Raw genomic sequence first — 13,964 nt, 5'->3', positions numbered from 1 at the left:
ATATCGGTGCCCGATTCCAATGTTGTGGCTAAATGTTATCTGCAGCCTCTTGACAAAAATTCCAAGCTTGGTGACATTATGGTTCATATAGACGTGATGGGCCAAACGGCTCGTTTCTATGCTGTCCAACTCAATGATTCCATGCACAGATTAATACTTCTATATAACATTTACTTCCATTAATTTACTCACCTCTTGAAAAAACGATATGGGTTTGCGAAGACTTGCCTTTTTATGAAATGTTACTAGTTCTTTTGAATCAACTGAAAATATAACTATTCAGACAGATTATTCTTTTAGACAATAATTATTATTTGCTTACAATTTGGTATCCAGTCAAGTTATCCAGTAACTTCCAATCTCCCTGATCAAATTTCTTTAAAATGATGTTAACGCGCATCTAAATGTTGAGTCTCCAAATTTGGAAAACTCTACTGTTACAAATAGGGCATTTCCAATGTTCTCACTCACTTCCTTATATGTGGGGATGGGAACCATACAGTCCTAGGTGCTCCCATTTTCTTCATTTTTATTTAGTTAATGTTAATTTTATTAAGTGACACCCTGATTCCAATATGCTTTTAATCAGGGTTGATTCAATGTCTCTGCGTTGGTTCTAATGCAAGCTTTTTGAATTAAACAATGATTCTCCACTGTCCAACGTTCTGAATAATGTTGGGGGATGTGGGACTTGTTAATTTTTACGAGCTTTATTATTTGAAGATGAGGTAATTTCAATGTTAGAGAATTTTGATGAATGTATGAAGTAATCAGTGGTTTCTGTTGGGAGAAAAAATGATCACGAGCAATACAGACCTTTGAAAAATAATTACTTTTGTGGAATATCAAAAACAGTATACATGTTATATTACATTGCATTATGAATCACAATGGGGTAAGATGGTGGCATATTATTCCAAGGAAATTCATATTTAATTGTGGAAAATATCAATGTTGGAAAATAGTAATGAAAATATCACAAGCTGGAATTCTGAAATAATGAAAAACTGTGGAAATATTCAGAAAGTTAGATAGTATCTGGAGAAACAAATGTTCAATTCAAAGAACTTTCATTAGATCTAATGCAGACATTGAATCATACCTGATTAATGACCATATGTTTAATTGCTCATATCATGTATCATCCAGTGTCTTGTCCACCTATCGGCCTGATGTGTTTATACTGCCATTCCTGGTATCTTCCTTGTAAAAATTGCCTCTCCGATACCTCTTTTTTAAAATATATAAAATAATAAAAATCAAATATTAGAGGACATAGCTTTAAGGTGAGGGGGGCAAAGTTGAACGGAGATGTGCAAGGCATGTTTTTTACAGAAAGTGGTCAGTGCGTGGAATGTGCTGCTGGGACTGGTGATTGATGCAGATATGTTAGTGGCGTTTAAAAGACTTTTGAATAGGCATATATGCAGGAAATGGAAGGATATGGTTATGTGCAAGTAGATTAATGATCGTCTTCGCATCATTAAATGACATAGCAAGGTTGAGTGGTCAATTCCTGTTCCTACTTTGTATGTTTGTAAATCATGTCTCATTAAATAAAAGTCCCCGCCTTGGATTCATCTGTCCATTCATTGTATATGTTGATTAATGTTTTGTAATTTTGTTGCAGTCACCCTCGATAATGGTTATTCTCTAACGCTACCCCCACAACCATTTCTCTGAACTTGGTATCATTCACAGATGTCAAATGTGAATCATTTATGTTAATTGCAAAAGGTAATTATCCCAACATTGATCCTCGGGGAACACTATTACCCGCTTTCTTTCATTGAAAAGCTACTCTTTGTTCCCACTCATTCCAGTCAAAGCCAGCCAGCAAACTATTTTAATACATGAATTTTTCTGTCATAATTCATTATCTATTGTGTGGGTTGGAAATCTAGATAAATTACATCTGTTATAATTGTCTACTCTGTCTCCTGTGGGAAATTCAATTAAGTTAGCCATGCTATGCCATTCCTTTTTAAAGTCATAACTGTTTGAGATTTTTCTATTCTTTGCTTCATTATTCCATTATATTTTTTACTACAGATGATAGGTCTATAATTCCCAAATTGCATTGTACTCTCTTAAATACGGACATTATTCTAGCTAACTGCCAGTCCTCCGGTTTGCCATTTTCTAATGTATTATTAAATATATAATGACTGGATGCAATTCATTAGGGCATGTTTCAAATTTTCATACTGTCTTTCCAGCTGACATGAGATCCCTTACCCTGGCAATGGTAAGACCATTTTTGTATTTTACTCTCTAGCACCCAGTCCCGTCCCCCCCCCTCTTTCCTACCAAGCTTGGAATGGTGCATGTGCTTACAGTGCTGATGACTTTTCATGTATTAGGAGTTTCCTTCTCATTCTAAAGTGTGATATCAGTACCTACAAATCTTGTGTGCAGTCACTGGGAGTAAAACTATTGCATAAAGGCTGTAAAGCCAAACACTCCCCTGTTTAAGTGGGGCAGACATCCTTAAATTAAAGGGGGAAAAATACCAATTTGCTGGAGGAATTGAGCTGGAATTGGGCAGCATCTGTGAAGAGAATGGACAGATCACGTTTCAAGCCGATCATTGAAGAAGGGTCCTGACCCAAAACAACATTCCTTCCAGTGATGCTGTCTGACCCCCTACGCTCATCCAGCACTTTATTTGCTGACAATTCCAACATCTGCAGTTTTTTGTGTTTCCTTAAACTAAAGGCATTTGAGCTCTTAATTCATTATCACTTGCCAATAAATAAAGTGGGAGCTTGCCCATATGCCTTTTGGGTCTCCTGCCAACATAGTCTGACAGCTATTCTGTGCATACCACCAAAATCTATTTCACTGTTCCACTTTCAACACCAAATAGAATTTTACCAATTCTTGAGCTTGGCAATTAGTGTTGACATTGGGGTTGCAATTTTTTTAATTCCAGACTAGGAACTGGGTTGGAACACTCAACACCAATCGAATTATCTTGTAGCAGGTGAAGATTTTTACACAATCAATTTTGGCTGAAGTCAAACCTCACTTATGGAGATAGAATAACATCTTTCATGTCCTTCCCTTGAAAATTGCCATTTTGAACAAGTTGCATAAATACACTAGTTATGAACTAAGTAACTTGATTCAAACTAGTGAGAACTGTAATGTTATTTTACAAAATGTTGGCATTACAGCATCATTGAGAATATCATTAGTTTTTATGATTGAGGTTCTTGCTCAAAGGTTGTTATTTCAGAAGACCAAAACCAAGATATTTGCAAATTTCTTAATGCCTTGTTTATCTAGAAAACCCAGAGCCCATAACAGGACGTAGGAAGTGAGAATTTTTCAGAGAAACACCTCAAATGCATTTCCGTATATTTTTAGATACTGCACAGCTGTAGAAAGTTATAACACATAAAATTCTAAGTAATTCATAGTAAATTCCACTGCAGTAACAAGATAAATATTTTTTAATTGTAAAAATAGGTTTTGTTTATTCTGCATGAAGCTTATTAGACATGCATTGCCGCATTAGCTATTTTGTATGTTAATATTTTTAAATACTGGTAGCCAGTTGATCAGTATTTCTAAGAACAATAAAGAATGAGGCTCCTAAAATTGCAAAAAATGTTGACATGTTTCTGAAATGCATTTTGCTGTTGGTTTATTCTATAAATAAGGATGTAAATTGAAGGGCTTAAATCTTGTTACTGAGCATGTGCATACTGTGGGGTAAACCACTGTTTTACATCCTTTGTTTTAAGGTAATATTTTTGGTTGTGCAATTCAAGTTTAATGATCTGAGGGTTGTAGATATGTGCACCACTTTAGCAAGAAGTAGATGTCATGTGCTACCGGCTGTGAAATGATGGATTTTTGTGAAGGGGAGAATGGGAATCTAATCTAAACAATGCCATACGAATATACCGATCCTGACAAATAACATTGGAGGTAGAAAAAGTGCATGTATAAAGAGAAAGGGTGAATCTTTCTTGCTAAGTATGGCTAATTGAGCTGCTGGCTTTTAGCCTTTGAAACGTATTAAGTCTCAGATTTCAGTTTATTTGCTATCGATCGTCAGTGAACCCCCCCCCCGTCTTGTTCAAATTCGCATGGAATCACCACATGGATCCTACGTAATTCAGAAGTAGACTAAAATCTGCAGTTGAGATTAAATACCTGCAAATTTGGAGACAAGGGGAAAAGGCAGGTTCTCAATTATTTTATTTTTTAATGTTTTAAATTATTTATATGAGATTGTTTTTAGTTTTGTAAAAATTTCCATTAGTTTTTCAAAATTCTTAACATGTTTGCCATTGGTCAGAGACTCTGTCCCATATTTTTATTGCTTGAGGTATAATTACCGCTGCTACCTCTGTAGTCACATTTGTGTGGAGGACCAGTGAGACAGGGTTTGCATCTACTCAAGGTGAATCCAGGTGTGCCAGGATGGTGGAAGCTGATGAGTTCCGTTCAGTCCATTCAGATCAAAAACTGAGAACCTGCTGAGGGAGCTGTAAGATATCAGGCAAGGATGTGATATCCAGCCTTTTATATTAGAAAATGAATGAACTAGATATATTTTGAGGGCTGAAGTGAAATCATGCAAGTTTCTTGCATATATTTCGCAAACCTTGGTGAATTCAGTAATAGTTCAAGGAAATAGTTTGGGTGCATTTGAGAGGACTACAGGTAAAAATCTGAAGCAGATGGGCAAAAATCATTTCACGGATATATAATGGCATGAGGTACACGCGGAGTGTAATTGTTGACAGGAAGCATCTGGGGAATAAGAGGGAGCGAGTTAACATTTGGGGTTAGTGACTGTCAGGACTGAGTAAAGTGAAGGTGGACAGAGAGGAGGCCTGCCATTGGCTGGAAGGGAGGCGGTATTGAACACAGAAGAAATAGTGTAGGGTTATATAAATGTGTTATATAGAGAATAAGCTATTTTTAAAGAAGGTATAAAAAAATGAATTCTATCTGGAATTGAAAGCGAAAATGTCATATTATTGAGCTTGTTCAGCAGGCAATGTTGGAAAATGTTTTGCAATTGAGTTTAATCAACAGAGTGGAAGTAGTTCAGAGCATGCAAGTGACAAGTAATTATAAACTGGAGTTGTGCTTGTGGGTTGTGTTTTAGAAAGCGGTCACCCTATCTGTATTTAGTGTCAGGATGCTCAGGTTAGTGAGCAGAGAATGCAATATAATTTTTAAAAATGCAAATAAATTAGTGCTTCAGCTGAGGTGATATGGGTGCTGTATAATGGGTGGGGAGGAAGTAAAATGGTAGGCATTTGCATGGGGAATTGGCATTTGTAGAGATAGAAAAGTGATCCAGTGTATTCTCAAGGGATTCATTTTGGAATGCATGAGCCATCATGATGGAAATTAGATGATCGTGTGAACGTGAAGATGAGGTCTAAACAACCTATCCTGGTCCTGAGTGGTGAGAGTTGAGGTGGACACAATATCTGTGGTTGATGGTACTGATGACTTTGGAAAAGAATCTATGGTTGAGGAAGAAGGAAGATTTGCCAGAAGTCTTGATGGAGGACTAGAATTGAGGCCTTAAAGAAATTGGTATGGGAGGAAATGTGTCAACTGTGGGAACCTTGACTCACTCGATATTGGTGATTGGCCCATCGTCTGCAGTGGAGATAGAGAAGTTGTGCAAGAGTGGGGAAATGACTGAAGTAATGTGGGAGGAGCAGGTGAAAATTCAGGCAAGAGCAGGCAGCACTCTAATCAGTGTATTGGAGGTAGGGAATCTGGACAGGACCGAACAAAAAAAAATCCACAAATTCCAAAATTGGATAGACCTCAAAACCAAATAGATTTTAGGGTGGCACAGTGGCGTAGTGGTAGTTTTGCTGCCTGACAATGCTTGCAGTGCGGCACGGTGGCGCAGCAGTAGAGTTGCTGCCTTACAACGCTTGCAGCGCCAGAGACGCAGGTTCAATCCCGACCACGGGTGCTGTCTGTACGGAGGTTATATGTTCACCCCGTGACTGCTTGGGTTTTCTCCGAGATCTTCAGTTTCCTCCTACACTCCAAAGATGTACAGGTTTGTAGGTTAATTGGCTTGGTTTGTCTACTTGGTATAAGTGTAAATTGTCACTAGTATGTGTAGGACAGTGTTAATGTGCGGGGCTTGCTGGCCGGTGCGGACTCGGTGGGTTGAAGGGCCTGTTTCCGCGCTGTATCTCCAAGCTAAACTAAACTAAACACCAGCCATTAACTGGAATCACTGATAGACCATAACAGATAAGAACAAGTTTCCTTACCTAAAGGCCTTTGGTGATCCGTTTGGATTTTTATAAGTAATCAGTGAACTTTATTAATTTCATATTTAGAATTCTAAGTTTCCAGTACAACTGGTTTTGGTCTACAGAATGCTCATCCAATCATTAGAAACATGGCACTCGCCTTTGGAGAATGGAAAAACTATAGTTTGAAGGAATAAGCCATTGAAGTAATAAATATTAATGTTTTTGAGGAGGTGAACTGAGAAATCTTGTTTCCTTTGTTAGTGAAGATTATTGAGAGACCGTCAATTTTTAAAAATGTGCCTGATCAGGGACAGAGATTAGTTCAAATTTCTGTAATATAATAGCAACTTGGAGTCTTCTGTGAAGTGCAGATTAAACTCAGTTTATTTTAGGCTGGTGTAACCATAGACAATTTAACCATTTGGCAGCCATTATAGTTGTTGAAACTAAAAGTGGGTGGACCATGTGTTTTTTATTTCGAATTGTAGAAGTGGTGGAGAATCTGGCTTCACTCCAATTACATACTGCAGAATGACTTGGTTTACACTAGTGTGAACTCTACAGCTAAGAAATGTTTCTGTATCCCTTCTGTTCACTTCCATTGTCTGCCATTTTTTCTGGTTCGCGTGGTACAAATTTATTAGCTTCTTTAACCCTCAACAGTAACCCCCCCCCACCACCACCATTCGCATCATGAGAGTCTTCTGCCTGGAAAATTATATTTCATGTCACCAAATTCACTGAGATGTTTGCAACAGAATATGTTCTATTTATGAATGCAATTTTTTGATCATTTTTGTCGACACAAGATAAACTCTCTAGTCGGGAACCTCTCCACACGTGTTTACCTTTGTCAATTGACCTATTGCTTTCTGCTGCTTGATGGTGGGAGGAGTGGAAATGCTAACCTCTGTTTAGTCTATCCCAACATTATGGAACAAAACCTGTCATTCTCTTGGACTACATCAGACCTCCTGCATTGTGTAAATGTTTAAATTGCACGGATGTAGTCTTTAAGAAGCTTGATTTTATGAAGGCAATCACTTCCCTGCAGATAGATGTTGGGATTGTTCATTTCCAATCGAGTCCTGTAAATGGCCATCCTGCCCTTTTGTCAGTAAAAAGCCATTCCTTCATTATCCCAATAATCCTGGAACAGAACGGCAATATTATGGGACTATGAACCATTTCATTTGCAGTAGTTCAAGTCAACATCCCAGCGCCATCATCCTGAGGGCAATAAATGCTGGCTGGTCTTGTTTATGTCAAAGGACACATAACTTTATTTTTTTAATCAAGTTACACTATTTGCCTATAGCAAGTCTGAATTTGTCTGGGTTTAGTTGCAGCTGCCCTCGCCTCCTCCAATTTCTCACATACCTGTACTTTTCATTGTGTTCCTTGCTCTCGTTAGAATTTTTGCTCCGCCCCATTTTTTTGTTACATTTATTTTGTGGTGAGAGCATTTATGAAATAGTTCTTTAATGACAGCTATTCCTTTATTTTCCTGCCCCCTTATTTCTCCTATTATTATTATCACTTCTTGACATTGCATTTATTTTTGCTATATTTCTTACATATTTGTTGAAACTTGTAATCTTTGTCCTGCTAATTTGTAACTTGACTCCTTAATCAATTTATTTAATCATTCGTTGCTGCGTTCTTAAACCACTTAATCCTCTGGTTTACTGACATTTTGGAAGTACATAATAGTACATCTATTAATGTAATCATTTCCTAATCCCCATAGTCTGCCATTGATAAATCACGTTCCTCGTGGAGTTTATATTTTTCCATGGAATGTGCACTTGTCAGAAATGCTGAAATGTTTCTTTAAATGTTTGCTATTGTTTATCTATTGAAAAACATTTTTTATCTCTATTGCTAATCTCCAGTACACTCCCAACATAATTGTAATTATGAACAGTCAAGAGTTTATTTTGTAACCGATCTGTATCTTGAATGGCTATAAGATTACTCATTAGCCCAATCTCAGATATTGTCAAACATTCCTCAGTGGCTTCATGATATATTATTCCAGAAAACCATCCTAAGTCAGTCATCCAAACTATTTTGTCATAATTTGATTTGTTGAGTCTCCACGAAGATTAAATTCCTCCATGATTATCACATTACCTTCTTTTGCTGTAAACTTTTCTGAATTAAATTTTCTCTCCAATATTGTTACTGTCATTAGAGACCTGCTAAAGTACTTCAACTGTTAACTTTTATTTTCTGCCATCTTCACCCATGCTGATTGTACTTCCTGTTCTCTGGTACTAAAACTATTCCTCTCTACTTTTGTAATCCTTTATCAGTGTTTCCTCACAGCACTCCTTTTTCATTTTTTATGCCTTGCAAATGTTATATATTTAATTCCCTTGTTCATCATGATATATTTGCGCAAATCATAAATTGGATTATAAATTGGATTATTACGAATGGAGCTATATTTAAACCTGGTCCATAGAATGTAAGTCCTGTAAAATTCCCTGTTCCATCTATGAGATTGTAAAACGTTCACAGTATTACTCTTAACAACAACGCCCACCCCCTCCTATCCTGCAATTTAAATTCATTTCCAAATCTGAAGCCCAAATCCTGAGCAACCAATGCTGCAATGCAAAGTAGCAGGCATGGACAGAGGGAACCATTTCATTCCCCCTTTTTCCACCAACTATAATTTCTTCAAGTAGTACTGTGTTCCTCCTCACTTTTCTCACTCCCGTGCGTGCTTTCAGCTCCCCACTCGCCACGTCCATTTCGAAACAAACCCGTCAGCAATTAACCCTTGCCTGTTGAATGTCAATGGTAAGGCTCCTGCCTATTGGTGTTTTCAAACCTCCCTGACTCTCAGAACATCATTCTCTCCCTGACTAGTCCCAAATCCAGATTACTACCTAACAGCTGCATGAATTAAATTGTCAGAGTAACACTTGCCCTCCTTGACACACCATGTCGGTAAAGCCCAGTGCCTCTCTATCTGAAATTCCTAGAGAGTTACTGTCTTCAAAACTGCTGTTACAGCAGCGGTGGCTGTTAGTGATCCTGCTAATTTCCAAAACCGCATTAAGCAGCTCCAACTAATCATTTGTCCAGCTATCAATATTGAGCTAGCTTATCATATAGAATAAATAGTTCTTTCAATTAACTTAATATCTATAGCTTTAACTAACCATGTTATCCATAAAGATTGGTGTAAATCACTAACAACTACCATTCATTCTGCTGCAAGTTGCACTTAAAAAATTGAACTAATGAACTAAACACTAGTCGAATTCAAATACCTTTCGCCATAAAAAAGGATTGACAACACAGGGCGGCAATGCATTCTCACCCTATGGAACTCACCACCCTATGGAACTCACTACCCCAAACCGTTAGAGACTCCTCCACACTTACCACATTCAAAACATCGCTGAAGTCTCACCTGTTCAGTACTGCCTTCAACCACTGAAGGTCACCTCACCTTCTGTCTCCTTTCTCTGTTCATTTATTTATTTACTTATTTATCTATTTATTCATTTCCCTATGTTCTCAAAATCTCTGTAAAGCGTCTTTGAGTATATGAAAAGCGCTATATAAATAAAATGCATTATTATTATTATTATTATTCTTTCTGCACTAAATTCACGTGCTGTTTATATACCTGACTCAATTCATTAAAGTTACTCTTCATTCCAGTTTACTTTATGACCACTCAAATTACTTATTGGTTATCATGAGTAAAACTTTCAAAATTATTTTTGTAAATAGTAGAAGGGTTATATTGGGCAATGAATTTTGCATCCATTGCCAAATATTGAGTACGGTGATGGAAGAAATTCCTCGTGACCTGGTACAATAAGGATGTGGAAAGACTATCTGTTTTGCCAAGAACTGCAAGGAGTCAAGAGTGTTTAATTGTCACATGCCGAAATGGAACAATGGAATTCTTACTTGACATTATTGACATTATTTCCAAATAATTAAATTTATTGCTTTTAATTTAAATTTTATTAACAAAAGTGGTTTTGACACTTGATATTAATTGTGTGTCATTGCTAATATTGAACAGCACAGTTTAATTTTGTATCTTAAACACTCCAGATGCTGAGACACCAATGCTTTGGGCAGTGGATTCTCTACATTCAACTTTAATCAGTTTGATGAAATGCCCTGAACAAAGATGGATTTCAGGGGAAAAGATTTTCCACTATAATTCGCACAGCACACGAACATTGTTAGCACAATTTAAAATTTCTTTGGCAGCATTCTGTTAATTTTCTTTTGACTATTTTCTTAATATAACAAATTGCCAGAAATTTTTGAAAATTCTTAGTAGTCCAGCAACGAGTGCGGAAACAAAAATAGTTAATGTTTCAGGTCAAAGCCCTTCACCAGTACTGCTTCCATTGATCGAATGAAAATAATGCCGGAATGTTCCCGCTTCATTTACAGTATTTCCAATTTTGTAATTCCAGGATATCCGACATCAAGCCAGTGACTTCCCTTGTAAAGTAGCCAAGCTTCCAGAAAATAGAAATCGGAACAGATATAGAGACGTCAGTCCGTGTAAGTGCGGGGAAAGGGGTCTTAATTACTGTAAAATGTGAGCATGTAATACATTTCCATTTCCTGCTGAGTGGAGTCCAAACAATATGCAACTAATCCATAAAATAAAATGCTAATTGACAATGTAGAGCTGAAAGTTGATGTATATATGAAATGTGTTCTAGTTGATTATTGGCTTAAAACCTATGATTTACTCATTTTGTCTCCACTTATAGTCTAGAATGTTTACCCCCATTTTTCAAAAAAAGCCGGAGGAAATAAGCTAAAAGTCACGATGTTCAGCTATGGTTTTTATTCTTTTGGCAATTATAAATGTGACTTAAACATCAATATTTTGACCTTTATTACATTAAGATATTTTCAAGAAAAATATGCAATAGCCGAAACGCTTTGCATTAAAAAATATTAGCTCTATAATTAGGGCATGTATTGTTTCTCATTGCAACAATTATAGCTACAGTATTTCTGTAAATAAATTTTTACTAGGCATGCCCAAGATTTGTATTTCTGAACTTCTCAAGACAGATGTAGATGTATATCAATGATTTGATTTGCACTGTCCACTATAAATGGCGGGGAACGGTGGCGACGGCATGGACCCGTTGCCGGGCGGGAAGCGTCTCCCAGAGCCATGGGTGGGCGAGAATGGACAGGGAGAAGGCACTGACCTCGGCCACATTTCTCCTGTTGCGATTGGCGGGGAGCAGCGGGGACGGCCATCTTGTTGGACACTGCCACAGCCTCTGCGGTGCGCTGCAACATGGGAGGAAGGTCAGGCGCGGGGCATGCCGATCCTCCCACTGGTCCTCCGGGGGGGGAGTACATTTAGTAAAGTTTATAAGGTAAATTGTTTATAAAAAGTAACAAAAGTGGGTTTATTCACACCACTGGGGAATGGTGAGTAGGGTGAGCCTATAATTGTGGCGCTATCGTGTACCGTTGTTGCTGTGTAGAGGGCATGGTACACATATAAACACAAACAAACCGAGTTTTAATTGTATACTAGACCAAGTGGACCCGTTGGGCCCATTCCTCGTAGAGGGGGAACAGGGAAGGGGAGAGGGTGTCATCTCTGAGTGAGCCCTGGACTCAAAGCCTCTCCTTTATTGGTGTAGCACCCTCAACCCCCCCCCCCCCACTCAATCCCCCCTACCCCACCCCCACGTCCCTCCCCTGCCTCCAGCCCTGCCTCCACCCCCATTCCCCCCTCCCCACCCCTATTCCCCCCTCTCCTGACCCCCACCTTCCTCCCCCCACCTGACCCCCACCTTTCTCCCCACTCCCCTCTTCCCCACCCCCACTCTCTCCTGCCCCCCAGTCCCCCTTCCCCTCCTCCCCCACCCCCACTCCCCTGACCCCCTCCCCCAACCCCACTCTCCCCGACCCCCTTCCCCCACCCCCACTCTCCCCGACCCCCACCCCCTCCTCCCCCACCCCACTCTCCCCCTACCTCCACCCACTCGGCCACCACGCCCACTCCCCTCCGTGGAGCCGTTGGCTGCGAAAGGCACTTGCCAGTGCCCGTGCGTTCAACGCTGACTGCCGACGTGTGAGTCTCTGCCGGGGCGGGGCCGGAGCCGGGCGAGAGGTGAGGTGAGAGATGAGGGGAGAGGCGAGGGGAGAGGGAACGACTGAGCCCGGGTGGGCGGCAGCGCTGCCGACGGCCATCTTGTTTTGGCAAGTGAGGAGCAAATTAAGTGGAACGTGGAGATTGTGATGTCATACGCTGAGGAGTTTCAGGAAATGGGTTAGAAAATGAATTTTGAAACTTTAAAACGTCTAGCTTTAAAAATGTAGCTTCAATTTGAATGAGAGTTGTTAGAGATTATGCCCAGGATAATGGTGAGTAATGTGGTGCAAAGGTTGTGGCGCTATGGTGTACTGTTTTGGCTGTGCGAAGCACCAAAGTTATGGTGCACACAAACACACATACACACGGACAGAGAGTTTTAGTAATATAGACAGACAGACAGGTGGCTGAGTTGTGGACCATTGATACAGAAACATGAGTTCAAGTCATGTCATGCTAGCTGGAACATTTGAATTAATGTAATTAAATATCTTTATTTTAAAGAGCTAGAAATAGAAAACACAGACCACTGGGAAGGCTTTGCATGTCAGGCAGCATCTCTGAGAATTAAACAAAAAGTTAGTCTCTTCATCAGTAACCATGAAATGATCAAATTTTTGTAGAGCCCATCAGTTTTTCACTAATGTCCAAACAGTTCAGAGCAACATTTTTGAAAATGGGAGATGGTCTGAATGGTGTTGAACACTGGCAGGTTTATAGCATGAATCCACTCAAGAAATGACATGGGTCTAAAGAGCTGAGAGTTGGTTCGCAAAAGGTTGAATAATCTGGCTGTTTTCAATAATCAAGTGTATGATTTGAATGGAAAAAAAATGGAAAGTATAGTTTTTAAAAGCAGCCTTGTTTGACAGCTATTAAGAGGGTTTTGTAATCTTTCAACTTTGAGTTTTTGTACAAAAAGATCAAGAATTACAAATGTGCAGTGTACTCTTTCCTTTCATTGTTCCAACGGTTTTCATGAAAAAATATGAAGATCCTTTTTACAGAATCATAGAATCATATAGAATGAAAGCAGGTCTTTCGGCCCAACTTGCCATTGCTGACCAAGATGCCCCATCTATGCTAGTCCCACCTGCCTGCAATTGGCAAAGCTTTTCCTATCCCTTTAGCCACCCAAATGTGACCATGTTTTTGTGACCATTTTATCCCTACACCCACCCCCCCTTGCTCCAGCCCTACCCATATTCCAAGTAAAGAGTGAAAGCATTGAATTATAATAGATGCATGAAAAAAGGTCATTTCTGTAAAAAATAATAAATATTCCATCTTATTGTTATTGTCCATCTCTGTCGTTATTTTCACATTTTTGTACGGTTCCTTACCAAATTCCCTTCTAAAAATCAAAATATGCTGCCTTTGCACTTTCTCTTTGTTTTCTTGTGATGAAATATTGTGTCAAATTCCCTCGGTCTAGTTATCTTGGGATGCACATTAAGGCCCTTTCATTTGTGAATAGCTCCAGTCTTTAGTAAAGCACCCCTACACAAGCACTTGTAAGTAGTACAAGCTTGGTCTATCTAGACCTCTCTTGCACCTAGCTGACTCCCTTCCTCTTCTGA

At 39.0% G+C, this 13,964-nt stretch overlaps 1 protein-coding gene across 1 annotated transcript in view; it reads left to right on the top strand.

Annotated features, from left to right (window-relative positions):
* The window catches only part of LOC144604507 (tyrosine-protein phosphatase non-receptor type 1-like), a 64,950-nt gene that overhangs the window by 26,613 nt on the left and 24,373 nt on the right, over positions 1-13,964 (top strand). The window contains exon 2 of the mRNA XM_078419002.1: positions 10,724-10,814. Within this exon, the coding sequence (XP_078275128.1) occupies positions 10,724-10,814 (91 nt within the window). The remainder of the gene's footprint in view (positions 1-10,723; positions 10,815-13,964) is intronic.

The sequence above is a fragment of the Rhinoraja longicauda genome, chromosome 22 (genome assembly GCF_053455715.1).
Source record: "Rhinoraja longicauda isolate Sanriku21f chromosome 22, sRhiLon1.1, whole genome shotgun sequence".
Classification (NCBI taxonomy): Eukaryota; Metazoa; Chordata; class Chondrichthyes; order Rajiformes; family Arhynchobatidae; genus Rhinoraja; species Rhinoraja longicauda.
Note: the sequence above shows the minus strand (reverse complement) of the source record. Positions and strands in the feature narration are given on the sequence as shown.